Source organism: Erpetoichthys calabaricus, chromosome 2 (genome assembly GCF_900747795.2).
Source record: "Erpetoichthys calabaricus chromosome 2, fErpCal1.3, whole genome shotgun sequence".
In the NCBI taxonomy this organism is placed as follows: Eukaryota; Metazoa; Chordata; class Cladistia; order Polypteriformes; family Polypteridae; genus Erpetoichthys; species Erpetoichthys calabaricus.
The window spans coordinates 292220790-292242614 of NC_041395.2; the positions used below are offsets into that span (position 1 = coordinate 292220790).

Genomic DNA, 21825 nt, shown 5'->3' on the forward strand with positions numbered 1-21825 from the left:
ATACAATATACTGAGGAAACACTATGTCTTTATTTGTAAGTAGTTTTCCTTGCTCTTCTGTATCAAGAACTTTAACTTTTGCTCTCGAGGTTGCTTTAGACCAAGTAACATGCAACATGCTTGGCCATGTGTAAACACTGGTAACACCAAAAAAAAACATCTAAAATATCTCACATTTGCTGAGTGATGGAGATGAAGGAAATGGCAAACATGCTTGCAAAGTAGTACAAAGATGAGTGCTGTAATATGTTTATAAACTTACACATCTGCATCAGCCTTAACTACAGTATATTCTTTATGCGTGTTGCCCAAAAATGCAGTTTCTGGTATCTGTTTATCACTACCTACAATTCATATTGACTGAATTCATTTCTGCATGTTGCTGCTTGGGAATACACACACAAGATTCTAATTTGTGAAATTTAAAGTTTTATTAATGAGCCATATATGGCTATCAGGACGTACATTACTTTCATTTTTTTTCTCCACTAGCACATTTGTTTGACATCTATTCTTAATACCACTAAATATCAAATACAGTAGAGTCTTGCTTATCCAACCTTCACTTATCCAACATTCCGCATTATCTGACGTCCCACCGCAAAAAAAACAAAAAAACGCATCAATCGGCAACAAGAACTGCAAGTTGCGAGCGTGAGCGTAGTCTATTTTTTGCTGCTAAGTTCATTTTTTCAGTTAATTTTTTCTGTTGTTTTGTTGTAAAACATGATTATTAGGTTCGTAATGTGTAAAATTATAACATAGTTTGACGTTTAATAGGCTTTTTCTTAACACCTCCCATTATCTGACATTTTCGCTTATCCGACGTTCTGCTGGCCCGTTTATGTTGGATAAGCAAGACTCTACTGTACTAGAATGAATCTGAGTAGGTGTTTACCAAAATATGAGTCTAGTCAGAGAAAACAGTAAAAGCCATGCTTTTAACAGGGAAGCCTACAAAGATAGCAGCACAGGTGTCTATCACACTATCACTAAAGTACTAGACACTTTGGATACTTCAGTAACAGGAATATACATTTACACTCTGGCAGCAAGCTATACTGTAAAGGCTCAGCTTGTGCCTCAAAACTTCAGAGACTGTGTGAGCTTTACTTATTCTACCTGTGCCCATGTAGGTTCTTTTCTGGTTTCCTATCATCCCTAAAACAGAATGCTTGGTTCGTTGATGTTTAAATTTAGTCCAATATTAAAGAATATTGAACATTATTCTGGACTGCATTTCCTCTTGGCTGACATGGTCTTATACTCCCAACCCGTGTACTGGAAAACGCAAGTTCAGAAAATGGGTGACTGACTTTGCTTATACAATAGTTAACATTTTTTCTTTAATTTGTATTAAAAACTATAAAACATAAAAGACAAAATGACAACTACTATACTTCATCACACTTTTGCTATGAAGTGGGGAAACAGAGATACTGTATAAAGAAAAGGGGTGCAAGGATTGAACCACATAGGGACAAATTATTGTACACACATCTCCAAGTCATAGCTGTCAAATTTCTAATGTGCTTCTCTACGCAAATCGTTCCAAATTTCTGCAAGCTGTCTGACAGTCACATAAATGCTTGGCATATTATCTCTCAAGGCTAAAACAGGTGGACTACAAAAAAGGATGTAACATTATTCAGACAATGTAGCCTGCTGTTGCTGCTAATACAATTATTGATTTATAAGCTTGTGTTCTATGTTTAATGATTATTCCCATAGAAAAAAAACTCAAAGGCAAGGTTCAAATAAGACACTATAGCATCTACAGCTCAATCAATACATTGTAAGTTTTGTATACATGCAGTTATCATTTTGTTCAAAAACCTGATACAAGTTTTGTCACTGTCTTAAATAATTTTAATTCTTTTCTATTATCAAGAATTTTTCAATAAGCATAATCTGCTTTGACTTTGACCATAAATGAAATGACTGTATGGATGAAAAATTAGCAGGAAGCAATATGGCTGAGCACTGGCTCAGTACACAAAAAACACTGTAAATATATACCTTCTTAAATAGCTGCTCTGAAATCCAGAAACAAATCAAATCAAGATATGAGCATGAAAATAAATATATTATGCAATTCTTATATTTGAGGAGTAACTTGCATAGCATCTACATTGAAATTAACAAAGGAGTAGCAGCAGTGACTTTGTGACCTGACAAATGTAAGCCTGACTTGAAACCAACAACCAGTTGAATTATTTATTCAGCTACTGGCTCAGCTTTGTGACCTTGAGCATTGTGCTACATCTTGTTGATTCACAGAGGTCTCAAAAAAAAAGCAAACTGCACCGAAAAGGGGGTATAGAAATGTGACTGACAGTGGTATTTTGAAGGGAAAAATACATCTTTTCAACATTTGCTCAAAATTAATTTCACAGAGATACTGTATCTGATACTTTTCCATTCACACACACAAAGAAACAAGGTTTCCTTTTGGAGTGGCTAAATGTTTGAGTAAGCAGAACATTATTAAAATGCAATCAGAGGTTAGCAGCCGTCTGAATGTTTGGATTTCCAATTAGGCAGAGTAGCTTTTAACTGCGGTTGACTGATTCACATCCATCCAAGTCACACAACAAGAACTGGGTAGCTCCATTATGAATTGGAATGCAATGATAAAAGGCAAAACAAACTGGCTTTGTTTAATTTTACTGAGATGCAAAAATAAATAGTTATGGAAAGAATTTTGCCGTGAGGTGATCTGTAACACTGCAAGCCAACCTAAAAGGATAATGATAGGTACTTTGTCATACACAGCATAATTAATAACATACACATGTAGATCACTGTTAAAAAGCATGTTAAAAAAAAGTGCATGAACATTGCTTGATTTGTTCTCTTTTTTTTTTTTTACTTACAGGGACAGGTTGCCGTTTGCCACTCCAAACATTGACCATAAGGGAATGAGATAACGTAGGCATTAGAATCCACACAGCGTTTGGTACTGCTGCACCACATGCACTCCATGGCTTGGCTAGTGCAGTTATTGCAGGTTGTTCGCAAGGAGCATGGTGTCTTGCAGGGTCTGGCATTTTGGTTAGGACTCACTATAATAAAAAAAAATATAGAAGTTACTTTTTACTTTCACGGAGCAGCTACAGATCAAGCAATGATGAAAATCTGAACCTGATAAATAAAAATGTGCAAACTATAGCATTATTATTAATAATCAATCTTTCACAAAATCGTTGTGACTTAAAAGATCTGAAATGCTACTACAGTGCTTAGTAGCTTATTTAACATATCAATTCTTCTCTGTATTGAGAAATACTTCCAGTGTTAGTGCAAAATTTAACCTTAAAAATCTTGCATCAATGCTCATGTTCTTGCTAAAGAACTAATTTTAAAGCAACATCTAGCATCTACCACACTAATCCTCTTATATTTACAACATTTTAACGTTTGATTGCTTAAACTGAAATGAAAGATTGAAGTTACAGTAAATCAACAGTTCTTTTTTTTTCTTTTTTACATGGAGCCTAAAACTGCACACAATGTGTTTTCAGTTGTTCGTAACATGCCTTGATTTGTTCTCTGCACAGCATACTGAAATTCAACATCCCATAAGCCTTTTTCTGTACCCTGATTTGGAGTGATTTATAAATGTTTTAATATACAGCAGTTCAGTTGTCAAATGCTCCCATTGTATATTACAGCTAATATTTCTAGTTTGTTCAAGTAAAATTTATATTTATTTTAACTTAAACTACATGTGCCACATATATGTCTGACTCTGAATTTCATCCAGGTCCATCTGTAATGACTTTGTTGATTCTAAACTACCCCTTTTGTTAACACTAGAATCCCTGAAGTCTATAAGAAAATTTCCTGGCCAACATTAAATTCCTTCGCACCTCTCCATCAGAGTCTTTTCTTTTGTAAATGTGTCAATCAGCACATGCAGCTTGCTATCCCATTCCCTACACCACCGCAGAAAGGGCAAAAAGTTCTCCCAGCTCAAGTCTTACTTATCTTGGTGTGAGGTGCCTGGAGTTGTATAAGGTAAATAATATATTGTCATTTGGAATACATACATTTCATGTGTATTCCACGTCTACAACGATCTATGTAAATATAGGATGAAAAGCGAGGCAGGAATTGTTGTAACTAAAAAAGAAACATTTTTTATATTTTAGTTATAATTGACAAAATGTAGATATGAAGTGTATAATGCATGAAGACTGAAGTCCAAATTTCAAATAAACACTTCAACAAAATGTACAAATATAACAAAACAAATGTGCTTTTATTTAAGAATATAACTGTAGGAAAAGAAATCGGGTTAGGGTACGGCGCTAACACGACTGCTTAGGCGGTGCAGCAGAAAGAACTGCTGACTTGTAATCTAGGGGTCATGGGTTCGATTCCGAGGGCATCTGTTCTGAGTAGTGAGCTGCTCTTACTGTTACTATTGTGTATAAAAAAAAAACATACATTTCATTTGAGTCTGTAACAGCCGGTGTAAATTTATAGAATTTGTAAAAGTTAGGGTTTTTTTTTTTTTTTCAGTTTTATTCTCTCAGTCACATTCACGCTCCCCCCGACCTTACATTGATAGTTTTCAAATAAAAATGTGCTATAACAGAGGGTTTCTAGTGTTAATGTCATCTCTGATTTCCCACTTTCAGCACTGGCAATCGAAAGGTTGCCAGTTCGAATCCCGTAAATGCCAGTAGGAACTCTGCTCTGTTGGACCTTTGAGCAAGGCCCTTAACCTGCAACTGCTGAGCGCTTTGAGTAGGGAGAAAAGCGCTATATAAATGCAAAATTATTATAAAAAAATTATACATTGTGCCATTGGTTAATCAGATGTATCAGAAGTGCTGTGTAACTAAATAATTGCTTCTCTGCATATAACATTTGTATTATTATTATTATTATAATTAATAATCCTGTTGTTTTACAAGGGTCTAATATCAAGTGAACTTCTTACTTGAACATTCTACATGCAAATGGCCATGAGTAACATATGACTGCCTTGGTGGTGCTGGTTTGAAAGAGATTGTAGCAGAAGTCTGTATTAAATGACATCACAGATAATGGTATTCAGTAAAATTACAAAGATGATTTTAAAGTTGATTCATTCAAACATACAAAATGCTAAAACTCTCCATTAGCAACAATCACTAAAATTAATACTGCCTCACAATATACAGTGGGAGCAAATAAATATCTACCAACAAAAAAAAATACTAATTACTTCACTCACTAAAAAGAACTGTCCTCTTCTCTTCGTATCACATTCTAAAAATCACATCTCCTTCATCTATATCAATGTTTCCCAACCTTGGTCCTGGGGACCCAACCCCATACCCCCCCACCGTGGCTGCAGGTTTTTGTTCCAACCACCTTCTGTTTTTAATTGGACTCCCGGGCTAATTAAGTGATGTGTTATTTCCCAAGTTCTGTGTTTTGGGAATTTATATGGGAATGTGTTTTTTTTTCTTTTTAACAATATTTTCATCTTCAATTTCATTCTACTCTTCTAGGTGTTCTAATGTTTAATTTATCCATTATTTACTAATTAGTGGGTCTGATGATAAAGTAGCTGCAGCCTCTGATTATTCAGTGTTGTTTGCCAGAGTGTCTGCTCTGCTCATTTTTAATTGTCTTTAATAAGATACAATTAAGGGGAAAAACTGCACAGAGAAATGGAAAAATATAATGAAATCAACAAAAGAGAGTTAAGCATTTAAATCTATAGCAAAAGCAGAAATATTTGCAAATGTCTTATAAATGTAAAAATCATGCTGCTATGCTTTTCTGAATAGAGGAAAATAAAAGAAAAATAATACCAGCTAATTAAATGAGATCAGTGTTATCAGGTGTTGTCACTGATTAGGAATGTGGTTGGAACAAAAACCTGCAGCCACAGTGTGCCCCCAGGACTGAGGTTGGGAAACCCTGATCTATAGGAAACATTTTGCTGCATTTGGTTCAGTCGTGGCACTGATTTACAGTGTTTCTCTTTTTTTATTATTACCACTTTGTTTTTTTAATTTCAAAAATGAATTAACAATGATCATTGATTGGTATTTCAAAATTAATGATGATATGCAGATTAAAAACAGTGTTGGCTCTTTCAAAAATGAAAGGCTATGCATTAATAAACACTGTAGAGTAATGCAAGTTTATCTCAGAGTTATTGTTACATATGGAATATACAGTAAAATGAAGTGCACACTTCACCAAGTGCATCACATTGCCATTGTCTGGCTGCCCGAATCTCTCTTCGTACAAAGATTGTCAAATATAACAAACAAAAAAATAATAATAAGCAAAACAGCTCAGTTACCATTTCAATAAGTTATGTTTCACAAGCAAGTTTGCAATAGTGAAACTTACAAAAAATAGGTAATTGGGTTTGGTAGTTCTTTTAAATTAATTTCTCTGTAGAGGTTGAGGGGTTATAGAACTGTTTGACAACACTGCATACATTGGTTTTGGCAACATGTTTTTCAGAAAAGGGTCCAAATTAAAATATATGGAGGTATAGTGACTTTTATAAATGCAACATGTCTAAACCCAATCGATGATGAGACAAAAAGACTCTAAGATAAACACTGTCATCCAGTGAAACAATTAAATGGTTATCTCAAAGTGGTTTAAAATAAAAAAAATAATTAAAAGAATTTTAGTCCCCATCTTAGCATTTGCCACAAGATTGAGATTTTGGGGTATTTTATTTTTCTACTGTGGGGGGATTTTTTTTTACCACAAAATATAGATATATCAAAATCACCTAAACAGGAAACAGCATTTTTCGCGATGAGTAAATTTGCTAGTCAGTCCACTTAACATTTTAGACAGATCAATAGATCGATATACCCTAAACAGTACGTCTTTTTAATTTGTTCTTTAAAAATTGCTTCTAATTACCGTATTCTAATCTCTAAGAATTCCTAAATTGCAAAGATTTCTGAAGATATAAGATAAGGGTTTACCATACAATTTTTAGGCTCTTTGAACACTCTTGCCTAAATGGTACCTAGTGCTGCAATTTGATTTTAGCCTTTATAATTGTATCAATGCATCTTTCTCTATAAACCAAAAGTCATGAGTACTTCATAAGAATCACAGTGGTTACCGGAATATTTTCAACTTCTTCATAGATGGATTCCTGAGAAAATAAACTATTGCATTCATAATAATAACTTATGAATGCTTTGAAATCACTTTAGATTTTTTTGGTCCGGCACCTGACAGATATGATATACCTCTGGATGCTTCCTGATGTACCATTATGATAGACCTCAAGCTTTTTGGTGTTCCTGCTATTTTTAAATGACTAAACATGAAAATACATAATTTTTAGGTCATTTGTGGACCATATAGTGTGCAGGAAATTACACCCTTATGATAAAATGTTAAAAATGATGAATTTCAAACATATATATGAGGGGTATCATTTTAATATCAAGGTCAGGGATTATGAATAGGATGTCATTTTGATCCTTCAAGCTCTCTATGGACCTCTATCAGAGGGTGAAAAATGCCAACTTTCTATTACAATTGAGAATATTTTGACTTTAAACATTTAAATAGAGGCACACATTTTAATATTTTAAATACTTGATGCAACTATTCTTGCTTATTATGTAACTCTACCTCTTGAAGTTAATCATTACATTCTTTTAATCATATCCTGAATTAGGGATGCTTATGCTAGTGCAAACTTTTTTTACTATTCCGTTTCACTTTTGCTTTCTTGATTGTCTCCTTGCTGGTAAAATGATAAAGAATTTCTTAGAACTAACTTTTATATTTTTAGACATATTAATATAACTGTACTTAGTACTTCTTTAGTACTTGTGAATTCTGTTTTACTGTGTTTCTTACATGTACAAAATACATATAAAATCTTAAAATAATAAAAACACACTAACCTCTAATACTAAAAAAAAAAAAAAAACATTTAGTGCAGCATGGGTATGGAATCGTAGGTTGGTTTGAAAACCAAAAGGACAACCCAACGTCTTTTGTTTTTCTGTCTCGGAAATGTCTACATACCATAATATCAAAGGTCAAAAGTGGGGTATTTTTTTTTTCCAATATCTTGCGTATGTCACAACAGCACAGCTATTAGATTAGCTTTACTTGCTTCAAGTGACCTTTTCAGTGGCGAATAAAAGATGGAAGTAAAAGTCAGTCAATCAGTTTAGACATTCGAGTCTTGTCTCAATCAATACCATGTTTAAAGCATCAACTGAATAAGTTGTACAAACTCAGCATAAACAATGTACCAAAACGTAGGGGAAAAAATGGAGTATACTACATTCACAGACAAACAGGTGTGTGTGTAGTACAGAAAAGCACTTTCTGTAGTCCTAACAGGAGAGTTCAGAGTTAATGCAGAGAATGACAGACACAGGTATAGAGGCATGACTGGGATACATGGTTTACTGAATTGGTGTGTTTAACAGGGCTTCTATTCTAACCATGAATTATTCCTAAAAAATTAAATGTTTACAATCAATGCTGTTTAGTGTACTTGGAAGAACACAAGCAAGCCTGGGTGAAAATGTGAGAACAGCTTTACTTGATCTGAAACTACTGACATAGAAAGTGATGAAAAGTATGTTGAATTAGAGAGAAGGGTTTTCTTGTAGTGCCTTTATATTTACTCTGTGCTGAATTACTTCATCTCTCTCTAGAAAATGTTTCTCTTGCACCTTGAATGAGGGTGGGGACATAAAAACTTGAAAGTACCTTGTTCAAGACTCCTGCAGTGAAACCGACTAAAAAAAGGAATGTTGATGGGTTCTGTAATGGTGACAACCATAGGACACATGGGTTAAAACCACTGACAAGTTTCAAAATAGAAAATTTGGGGCACTGCACAAAATTCAGCATGAAACATTGAAGGAGCCGGACACTGCCTTGGTTATTAAGCTGCAAACAAGATGTTGGCAGTACCTTTGCAGTGGAGGTTCCCATTTTCCACGGATTCACAGACACATCCCAATACTTAACTCATTCACTGTAAAAGCAATAGGGGATCTTGCATTTATTTTTGTTCAGTATTTTCCTGGACAAATCACTATGGACTAGCAGTGAGAAAGGGAATACCTGGGTCATGAACCAATGGAATTTCCTGTGTGGTCTTTGAAAATGGTATTATCCTTTTGCCTCTATGAAAATGGGATATCCAGCATGTGCTGTTTACAGCAGAACATGAAGTGATCACGATGAGACTCCAGATATATGCTCTTGGTCAAACTATTACAAAATCTAATGACACAACAATTACATGCTAAGATATGAAAGTTTATATCTTTACCATTATGGTAATTAAAAAGGTACAAACAACTACTTAAACATGTAATATTAGATTAGCTATATTTATCTATGCATATGGATAAAAGTAAGACAGCACATATTTAAAGGTATATTACCAGATGATCAAACACAGTTGGAATAATACATAAATAAAAAGCATTTAATATGGCCATAACTATAAAGTAAGTTGAAAATCAATTTCTTTTTGGTTTGATAATCATAATGTAGATCCTTTGCATAGATACCCAAATGAAAGTTTCATTATTTATAGTAAAGATTTCACAAACCGCATAAAAATGCAAACAAAACTGAATGTATCAGCTTTAAAAGAAAAAAAAAGACATTTTCAACTTCAGACTTTAAGCAGTCATCTCCTTAAAAGAAAATTGGATCTTTTATATATGCATGTAGTGCCATATTTACTGCACATTTGCATTAAAATGTTGATCTTATTTTAGAGTAAAACATGTATGATTATGTAACTCTGCCTTTAGGTGTAACAAGATATGAAACTGTGTTGCAGAGACACTGTCAAATACAAACAAAAACAGAGCCATGTCTCAGCTCAGCAATCATGTCAGTTGACTTATATTTCTGATTCCACCTAAGAAGGCAATCTGCCACTTAACAGAGAGACTTGCACATTTGTTTTAAGTAAAAAAACAGCCACTCTCTCTCGCTAGTTGTATTGTATTTTTGCTTAGAAACTAAAGGAAAAAGGACTGCCTCTTTCTTTCATTTATCCTGTAAAACATATTACTGTATGCTAATACATGTAACTAGGTTTTATTATAGATTGCTCAGCAGCCAATTAGCAAGACATCAAAGCCAAGCTAAATAATATATTTTAGGTGCTAAAAATTACTTTGCTTTCAGCAATAAATATGCTTCAAAAAAAGACAGTATACGTTGCAAAATTATTATATAAAATAAAAACTAACTGTCCTTAATATATTATATACAAAACAAGCTATGATTAATGCACATTTGAAACTGCAGCATAACATTTAAAAAATTATGGCAATTATAAATATTCCTTATGATATATGAACCCTAATAAATTCTAAATTTTTCACCTACAAAACCATCTCTTACTTGATAAAAATAATACTTGTTAGATTCACAATACCTCTAGTGATTATTTGGGGAATATAAGCAAAGCACAAAAGCGAAATGCTTTAATTTGAGATCCACAGTCACTGTGCTGATGTGGCATGTAGAGACGGGAACATGGTAATGCACCCAAAGGACTGCCATACTTAAAAAGAAGAAAGCAGAATTTTTTTTTTTTTTTTTTTGCCAAAGTGTTTGAAAATAGATGTTTTCTATAAATTTAGAATACTTCATATACATATTTAATTTTAAAATGTATCTAATGTCATATTTAAAAATTTAAAACTCAAGTAAGAAAATGTAAACAAACAATTAAAATGTTTCAGACTGGTCAAAATCTTTTGGGAATGGAAAACTGTGAGCAGAAAAACAGTAAAGCAACTTCAGAGATACAGAGTACACTGCCTAAGAAAATACCATGACCTAAATACAATCAGACACTGAAGGAAAAGATAAAGAAAAAAGGCATGAACTCAGTATCAAAAGGTTATATGTAAACCCAAAAGTGTTATTTTTTAATAGACGGCAACAGCGATTTATTTAGTGTGTGCATATCTGACACATACAGCAAACTGAATTCTTAGAAATTCAGTAAATGTAGAATGCACTTGAATTTATATATGATATAAATATTGAATATGATAGCATTTTTTTAAATTTGTCTAGGCACTTAAAATTAATTCTGGATTTTTAACTCAATTCTGGTTGCTTAAAACAGTCACCAGTAAGCCAGCTATAACATCTACAGCAACTGTACTGAATCACTTTCAACAGTACTCTTTGTGATGTAAATAGTGAGCCTGCTGTAGTTGTCTTCTACCTGCTATCTACACAGATAAAAACCAAGAAAAACTTAAACTTCACAAAACAAGAAAAAAAAAAAAAAAAAATTATATATATATATATATATATATATATATATATATATATATATATATATATATATATATATATATATATATATATATACACACACACACACATACACAGTATATATACACACACATTTATTATTACCAAACTGCTGTTTAACTTGCATTCAGATCGTTTTAAAGTTCAGGCTTGTTGTCATGTGGGCATAGTGTAGTATAAATAGCCTTCAACATATATTATAATATGATATATGTGTGTATATATATACATATATATATATATATATATATATATATATATATATATATATAGTTGAAGGTGGCTGGGGGCGGTACCCGGCCAGGACGCTCAGGACCACCGGAGGAGGGCTTACGCTTCCCTCAGCCCACGTGGGGGCAACCGCCCTGGTTGCTATGGGGGCCATGGGTACAGAGCTTTGAAGCTCAACCTTGTAGGGGCCCGTGGTCACCGCCAGGGGGTGCCCCAATGCCTTGGGAGCCCTGGACCTCAGCACTTCCGCCACACCCGGAAGTGCTGGGGGGAAGAGGAGCAGGGACACCCGGAGTGCTTCCAGGGATACAGCCAGCACTTCCGCCACATGGGGGCGTGTCGATGGAGGATTGCCGGGAAGCACCTGGAGCACATCCGGGTGTGTATAAAAAGGCCCGCCTTCCTTCATTCGGGGACGGAGTTGGGAGGTCGAGAGACGAGGTCTTGGAAGAGGCAAGGAGGCGGCCTGAAGAGAAAGAGGCATAGTGTGGTGTTGGCCTGGATTTTGGGGGAGTCTTGGGGGTTGTGTGGCACTTTATTGTAAATAGGAGTGTAAATAAACGTGTGGTGGTGCATAGTATGATGTCTACCTGTCTGTGTCCGGGGCTCGTTCCACAATATATATACACATATATATATATATATATATATATATATACACACACACACACACACACACACACACACACACATACACAGCATATACATACATGCAATATATATATATATTTGCAAGTACTTGTTTAATATACTATATCTATATAAACAGTGTTCTTTAAGATACAATACCTCAAACAATATGAGTTACTGTAGCCTTACGGCCTGTGTTATAAGTATAGAAAGCGTCCTTGACTCTTCTTCATTGCGCAGAAAATAAAAAGACCAACTGAGCAAGATGCCTGAGGTATTTAATTGTGTTATATATGTCCTAAACAGAAGGCAGCTGGGTGTCAGTAATATTCTATGCAACCTTCACTACCCTCTGCATGGCTTTACAATTTTAAGCTGAGCAGGTGCTGTATCAGGATGTTACGTAGCCAGTGAAGATGGCCTTTTTGAGTATAACTCACTCCAGTGTGATACAGGTTGTTATAAAAAAAATATTGCTTTATGTATGGCGTTTTTATATGGTATAAAATGCTATCACTTAAAAAAAAAACTTTTCTTCCTGGAGGATGTATAAAGAAAAATAGTGACACTTTTACATAAAAAATAGGCTCCTAATTGTAAACTTTTGTGGCTGGATGAGCACAGTTTTCAGTTTAGAAGTTACAGCAATGGATAATAATGACAAAGTTTAACTTTACCATTTAAATGTTTATTGTGCTCAGCAGTACTAAATAATTCATGAACTCTGACATCAGTAATAAATACGTAAAAACATGAGGTGGTTTACAATTTTTTATTGTGATGAGGTCTGTTGTGCTGCGTAAAGCAGAATTCTAACATGAGTTGATCTTAGTATGATATTTTTTAAAGCTGTAATGCTTACTGACCCAATGTACCAGAATGCCTGCTTCCACCCTGGATGCTGTATTTTTTTTCTTAACTATTACATTACATAACAACAGTTGATAATTTTAACTCTGGATTTCTTAGTTTTAAAACTCTGTTGCATAACTTATCTGAAAATGTTGATTTACTGTCACTTTGTAGACCCACTACCAGGACTCTCCTGTAATGTCTGGCTATGAGACTCCATAGGCCTTGATATTTACATCCAAACTAAATGCTAATTATTCTTCCCTAGCCTTTGACTTGCATTGTATTTGAAGACTTAATAATCCCTATTCTCTATGAATGTTAAGACACCACTATACCATACATCAGTATCAATGTATCCGATATTGTACTGTTCTTACTTTTGCCATGCACTCATTTCATAAATTTATACCTCAACTATATTTGATTTGCAAAGTATTATTTTAGGGTCTTTGTTTTTTTTGAAAAAAATTCAGGCATAATTATTAACATCTCATAGTAGCAAAGAAGAACAACACAACTTCACTTTTGATTGGCTTGTAAAAGAAATCAGCTTTAAAGTCAAACAATAATGAAACTTGTATGCTTACTAGCCACTAGTCCAGTGAAAATTTAGCACATTAGGACCCAAATCTGACCATCTGTCCATTTTGGGGTTGTAAGCATAAAATTACTAAATGGGAATCAGGACATTTATTACACCAGTGGAAACAGAATTTTGTGATAATTTAGCTAACACTTTGAGAACTATTCTGTACCTCTCCTTAATTAGAAGGATATATCTATTACTTTTTTTGCCGTGTATTGATTAAGGTACTGACTAGACAATGAAGCTTAAAAGTACACCCTATATGATAAAAAATAGAAAATACTATATCATAACCTTAAGAAAAGAAAAATCTGCTTCAGATAACAGATGCAGAAATCCATAATGCATGAACATTTCAGTTTAAACTTTGCAATGAAAGCCTAGGAGTTCCTAAACCATTTATTAAGCTGCCAGTGACATCTAATCAACCTCCTCTATATAGTTACTCCCAGTGATTGAAAATGATGCTCGTCTTCCATTTACCAGTATCTTTTTAGCATAATGAGCAACTGCTGCCATGCAAGGCACACCTCTCCATATACAGATTCTTCTTCCTGAATGATTATCTAGACGTCATGCTGATTTGTGCACTTAAATGATAGATTTACCCATTCCACTTTGTGAGAAAAATAAAAACAAAAACAGACTTAAGCAGATAAGGAAATGATGAACCTTTGCTGCCGCTTTGTTTTATATATGTGATATGCATATAAAACTATTAGTGTTGTTGTTGCTTTGCTGCAGGAAGCCACAGTAATAACCTACGTCCACCATCTCAGTAAAGCACACAGAAAACTTACACTCTTAAAAATAAAATTAACAGATTAAGAAACTAGTTCTTGATTCTTGCCATGAATGCATATGTGGACAAACATTTAGGGTAATTCAAGATAGTTCCCTGTGCCACCAGATAATACAGTACATTCCTAACTAGCCCATCAAATGTTTTCAATTTTACATTTTACCTTATGTGATGCTCCAAGTCGGCTCCAGGATCCCTGTTGCATCCAGGAGCCTCTTAAACCCAAACCGTTGGTAGTCATGAACCGAAATGAGCCAGGCAAATAAGGACACATACTTACAGCAAGGCATAAGTGTAAAAGAGTTTCTTTTGCTTTTATTAAAGACAATCAAAACAGAAAGTCAAACCATATTCAAATTAAAGTGCAATGTATCAAAGTTTCTTCTAATTAATAAATAATCTGTAAAACTGGTGATATCTGTGGAGGTTAAAAAATTCCAATTCAATAAATAATTAATAAAAATGAGCTTTAAATCCAAGGACCGTCCTTTTCTTCCTTTAAAAATATGAGCCCCAATGCTTCCTTCTAAAAACCTAGCGTCTCCTCCACTTATCCTGTCCAGATCTTGCAGTAAGAGGAGATGCCCACCAACCTATAATTCCTGGCTCGGGTCCCCATTGCCAGGCCTGCTGCACATCTAAGCCACACATTCGTCTCCCCTACACCTCAGAAGACACCACATATTGGGCCACTCCTATTCCCTAGCATTGCTCAACAGAGGCATCCATCTTCAGCCCCAGGCTCCTTACCCTGAGGCTAGTCCCCGACCGTCTGCCTTCATTCCTTTTCCACACAGGCTCTCTTGATGCTGCCTTTCATTCTCTCTTTCTTTCACTTTCACTTCAACCTCCATTTTTTCTCCTTTTCCTTTACTTGTTATCTCTCCCCCGTGTGTCTGTCTGCTGTGCAGTCTTCTTTATACTGCCTGATCAGGTAAACATGAGACCCTCCACCCATCACGAAGTGTGAATGCTGCATTTGGAGATGAGTGCACGATCAGTAAAGCACCACAATCAACCCCGCAGCACCGCCATCATGTATCCAACCTGCACCCATTTTAAGCCTGCACGCTCACGGGACCTGATTATTTATTTAAAACCCGTACAACACCACAGACCACTTATCACACCTTATTACTCAAAAATACTATCTTTTGAATTCAAAAAGATTTCTTGTAATCTTTTTACTCTTAAAAATGTCACTTTACCATTTGTCTAGTTAGCAAACATATGGTTGTTTAAAGCAGTCTTTCTCTTCCAATAAAAATGCTTAATGTGCACAGGAATGATTTCACCCAATACAGATGTATATTCCAAGGATGAAAAGATTTAACTGTACAAAAATATGGTTACAAAACACAAAGTAATAATAATTTGGGTTTTTGTTCAGGACATGACACCTTACATTTAGCACATTAAGCTTTTAATTTGGGAAGGTTTACATTATACTTACCTCATATTTTTTGCTATTTCATACACTTATATTATTTAATATGAAATGATTGCTGTTTAGGCTTTTGACTCCCACTGTAAAACCATATGTTACTAATCCTACTCATTTTTGTTGGCACGGTCACACTAAAGCAAAGGTGTGGAACTGTAACAAACACAACCATAGGTTCAGCTTCCACCACTGTTTCTCTATACTTTGTCACTTTGAGGAGTTCATTTAAGTTACAGTTACTTCCATTTTGTAAAACAAAGTAAAGAGGCTGTACCATATCATACATGCTAAGCATACTGGTATAGTGTTAATATCTGAAATTATCAAAATGGCTATGTAGAATTCATTACAAGAAGAGGCACTTATAAGAAATGCATAAAGATCTTACCAACAGGCTTCTCACAGATCAAACCATCTGCCATTGCAGTGCATGGATTGGCCTTTAGTCCTGCCACCTCTGCTCTTTCTAGGAAAGCACAGAATCCAGAATCATTTGGTTCACCAGGTAACCACTGCAATGTTGTATTTGTGAAAGGGGACATGTCCTCCCAGCCCCAGTAAGAAATATTGATTTTCCTCAGTCCAACCCAAGGTGTGATCCTCTAAACAAGCAAAAGAAAAAAAAAAAAAAAAAAAAAACAATTTTAGAAGTTGAACAAAAATACGCCAAAAGAGAAGGGAATCGTTGTTTCTGAAGGATGTACAGGATGCCTTTGACATTTTTTTTTTTAAAAAGAAAAATGACAATTTTTTAAATACACTATACTTTTCTAATTCAAATAATATAGTTGTAATGTCAACAAAATGAAAGCAATCAAAGTATAAAATCTATCTCGCAGTTTTACCTACTTTTTCATCTGACTGCCAATACCATGAACATGGTCAAAATATAATCTAATTATTGCTTGCAAAAACCTACACAAGTCTGAAGAAATCGTTCAGACTATACTTAAGCTGTTCCAAGTGATGTGAAGTAGCAATGGATCATGCCCTGGGATATACTGTACAGTATTTCTGTTTCAAGACTGTTAGAGTCATCCACAGTCTTATAAGCTGGTCTCTCTCTTTGACATTGAGCAATTCACCAATGTTACCTACTGTAGCACTTCTCATAAGAGTTTTAACATCTAAAGTCACTTTACTGGTATAGTAAATGCTTGCATAAGTCTTCCCATAAAATGTCTTTCTCACTAATTGAAAAAGGTGTTATACAAATAAATAAAAGAGCCAGGTAATAATTCAAATTATTTTAGGAAATCAGGTTTTTACGAATGCTTCCATAATTTTCAGTAGTTTAAGAATACAAGCTCCAAGTGAGACACTACCTTCACAACATGCAAAAAACAAAATAAAGCTCTGCTTATGCTTCTGGAATCCTGAAAAATGTGTGAGATACTCAAAAGTCTTTTTCCTTCCACTGAATGCATGATTACCATGAAGTATAAAGGGTGTACATCTGTTCACATTTATTACAAATGCAGATACAGAAAAGATATATAAGCCACATATGTAATGAGCCAGTGATACAAGAGAAAAATACAAAAAAATCCTCTCTCTTGTTGTAACACCACAGGAAGCTTTGAAAAAGAGAAGATAATGGCAGCAAATTGCAGCCAAGCCTATAGACAGGCAACGGTCCATTCCGAAAAGTGCATTCAATATTTTGGATTTTAACACCTATTATGTACCCACCAGAACCAGCATTCATCAGACTATTGGTATGTAATAAGTCTTAAGGTTTATGATGCATTAAGTTAAAATGAATTCAAAATCTGTGCCATCTCCACCCCTCACAGCAGTAAGCAATACGACATAGCAATAGATTTTTAAACTTTCATGCATTTTTGTGTCATAAGTCTAACACACCACAGCTTCAAAAAGCCTGCTTTCCTCTCACTGCTCAACTCCATTACAGTCAATCCAAGCCCTAGTATTTTAGCATGAAACCCTGTATCACAATCTGCAGCTGCAGTGTCTACATGTCTGAACTCTGCAACCTTAGCTGTAGCACAGTAGGCTCATTTAAAAGAAAATCTCACCACTGAAATTTTCATGATTAGAATTTCAGATGAAAAGACAGGCAATGAAAGATCGGGCATAATTTCTTTAAGCCCATGTGGCAGAAGATGATAGCACATTCAGTGTGCCTTATACAAAGTAAATAGACAGGGACAGGAAGATAAAGACAGAATTTCTTTTAGAACTATACAATTTTGTTATACACTCTGGGAATCAGCAGCCTACAGTATGCTGCAGAACTCCTTTTTTCTCAAATCAGTGAATTATTTTCCAATTATGATTAAATCAGAGCCTGCATATTTCTGTGCATCTAAGCTAATTACATTTTGAAGCTTGAGATTTCCCAAGGACCTGAATGTTTAAAGTCGTTAAATAGGAAGATAACATGTTAATGCTAAAAACACTGATACTCTGTAAAAGGAAATCTAAAATGTTACTAACCTTTACCTTTTCATTGGCGTTTTCATTGTTGGCATTTCCCAGAAATAATATAAAAGCCCATCCTATATCTAATGACGGGGTAGCATTTATAGCAGCGGTGAACAAATTCGGTCAAGGAGGGTTGAAGAGGCTACTGGTTTTTGTTCCAACACAGTTGGCTTAATTAGAAATTAATGCTTACCAAGATTGTATTTAATTTTATGACTTGCTAGTGTTTTAACTCTGCAATGTCAGGTAATTCTTAAATCGTAGATTTTTTTTTTCCTTTATAAAGATATCATCAAAATGATCTGGAGGCTAAAACAGAGGAGTAATTTTCAGTTCTTCACTTTGTCTTCAGTTTCCTTCTGAGTATTTTATTAAACCAAACAGTGCACAATGAATACACACAGGTGTAAATGCAAACAAGTTAGATGGAGAAGTGCTGGTTCCTTTGTCATCTGCATCTTATTGCTAATAAGGAGCCATTAATAACAGCGAATACAGTTGTTTAAGACTAAAATAAGCAATTAACAGTTCAAAAATCTTAACAAGTGAGACAACTATAATGAAACAGAAAAATGTCACTTCAGCAAAAAGTGTTTCATTGGCAATAAATGACTTCTCATGAAGCAACTGGGTTGGAACAAAAACTTGCAGCCAGTGTTGCCCTTCAGGACCAACATTGCTCACCCTGTTTTGAAGGGTTTGAGCTTTAAACAGCAAATCAATTCAAAAACTACTTATTAATTAAGATAAGTGTTAGAATGAAAACTTGTAGCTACTACGGCCCACAAGGATCGGAGCTGGTCACCCCTAATTTACAGTAAGTGGAATTCACAGTAAAGAATATAAAGTGGCCTAACCTAAGGCATATCTATAAAAGAATATATAAAAGAACTTGACAGAAAGGACAACACAGTACATAACATAAGCAATGATACAATGAAGTTTCATCTGTAGTGCAAACATTTTCTAGCTTTAAAATAGCTAGTATAAAAAACACTAATAATTGGCATGCTTTTATGTCGGCACATTAATTCATATTGCCCTTATTTACCAATATTTAGAATATGTTTCTACCACAATTCAAGTAATCCTTCCACTACAAACACATTCCTATATACAGTATTGTCAACACTTGGCATTACTTACTTCTTAACTAAATCCATTAATGCAACAAACGTTCAGAAACAGAAGAACTAAATGACAGGATTTTTTTTAATACTACATGTAAAATTAAGGTCTACAGTTTAGGAACACTATGTGATAGTATCTTCTAAAATACTTCCAAGTGGATACTTAAATGTTTGTGACTAAGCCCTGTGCCAACAAACAGAACAAATGCCCAAACTGAAATACAGTGTGCAGCACATCCTCAGAGGTTTTGGGAAAAGTTGAATGTAAAATATATGTTGAAATATGAAAAAACAAACTGATTTAAAAAGGGAATTAGCCAAAGAAAACAGCATATCAACAATCTCCTGTTACAGAAAATCATTTCCTTCTGACCTGAAAAAATTCTCAGCTGATGATTCAATATTAATGAAGTTAGACAAGACAGTTGACGAAAAAAATGTGGGAACGTTTATGAAGATTCTTTCAAATAATTCATAAAATATATTTTGGGGGATGTGAACTTTTAACTTTCATGTGAAAATGTTGACTGTCAGAAATACATTGTAATATATTTTGATTTTAATAATGTATACTTATTCTAAAAGGCTGTTAACGTCTAAGACTAGGCAAATTACATTCTCTAGAATACCAGCATTAAACATGCATCATAAGGAGATCAAGTTGTGGTTGCTGTATGCAAGATACAAAAGTGACAGTAATATCTAGTAGTGATCATTTTGTTACTTTGTATGTTGATACAAAAAGTGGAATTAAATATTAGTGCTGCAAAAAATCACATTTCTAATCACTTTATTTAGAATAATCTTTTAACTTTCAGAAAAATAAATAAACACAATAATTTCTAAATGGGCCTCTCAGAGCAGAATCAAAGAGTACCAGTCAATTTTGGTGTCCAATTTCTTACACATCTGTATACATCATGTTTCCTACAAAATGTACACACAACCTCAAAAAGTATTGTTACACCTCCAAACACATTAATATGAGCACAAAATTGTTTCTTCTTCTAAATCTGCTTATATTCTGCAAATATTATCATGCACTGTTCATCATGACTGCCTGGAGAAGTTTGACCCAGTACAAGGGTGTATTCATTGGAACATAATCCAGGCAGTATTTTTAAATCTTTGCCTCCTGGAGACTTGTCTTGCATGCTTGAGGGATCAAACCCAGAAACTTTTCCTAAAGTCCACATCAACTGTTTCCTCCATATTTAACCATGAGTTGTGGGAGGGCAATGGTGCAACTCCTAACCAATGATAATGTTCACTTGTCAAAACGATACAAATCTCAGGGTACCAAGTCCCTCACTGGATTTATGCATATTCCTTTTGCTATAATTCTGATAAATTTACATGGGTGTGTCAGAAGATTTAAATAAATTTATACAACAATTCTCAAACATACTTAGCTAAAAACCATTACATTTGTAAAGAGTAATAAATACATGTAGAGAGAGGCTGTAATTTTTGGCAAAACTAATGAAGAAAAATATATAACATACAAAACTTCACGGTTTTACTGTGTTTGCTTCAAAGAGGAATCATTTTAAGACTCTGAAATTTTAATTTCAATTACCATGAAATGGCACAAGATTAATAATTATAAATCATTATATTATAATTAAGGAGATTGTGATAACAGGAAAAGAAACTTGGAGAAAATGTTTTTAACTCCAAAATACCTGTTATATCAAAATTAAGATTTGCCAAGCATTAAAGTAACTGTCAGGATTAAATTTTGAATAAAGTGGGAATATAATTAAGGAGTCTATGCTTCTCTCAAAGGTAATATAATGGCTGCTTGGGGGGGGACAAAGATAAGTTGTATATGGTACGGATGAAAAATGAAAACTGATTAAATTAAAATTGATTGAATCAAGCTTGGATTGAAAATAAAAAAAAAATCCTGAAAGTTCCAAAAAGCAAAACTGGAATTTACTATGCACCGACTACTATGCTGAACCCTTGTGAATGAAGTGATATGCAGGCATACCCTGCTGTAGCATCCTGCCATTTAATACATCCTCAGTTTCTCTCCAGGACTTGCTCTTTGAGCATTGTTCGCCTAGTGTCTCATTCATTCGCTGTTTGTGTTGTGTGCATCCTTTGTTTTTTTTTTTTGTTTTTTTTAAAAATGGCTACTGAAAAACAATTAAGTGGTCAAAGCAATCCCTCAATGATGAAGAGAGAATGTAAAGTGCTGTCTCTCAACGAGTAAATAAAAATATAAGATTCTTTGAAAAGTGGCATATTACTTGCTGAAGTGGGCCATAAGGTCAGTAAGAATGAAGTTTTCACACAGTAAAGCTGAAAGAAGCCGTGTTAGATGCTACAACAGCAAAAATGATCCCTACAAGAGAAACTCAAAGAAGGG

At 34.4% G+C, this 21825-nt stretch overlaps 1 protein-coding gene across 1 annotated transcript in view; it reads right to left on the bottom strand.

The window, feature by feature from the left end:
* Positions 1 to 21825, bottom strand: part of atrnl1b (attractin-like 1b) — a 1074694-nt gene that overhangs the window by 698455 nt on the left and 354414 nt on the right. The window contains exons 16-17 of the mRNA XM_028795765.2: positions 16259 to 16472; positions 2877 to 3065 (exon numbers count right to left, since the gene is read on the bottom strand). Coding sequence (XP_028651598.1) covers positions 2877 to 3065; positions 16259 to 16472 — 403 coding nt within the window. The remainder of the gene's footprint in view (positions 1 to 2876; positions 3066 to 16258; positions 16473 to 21825) is intronic.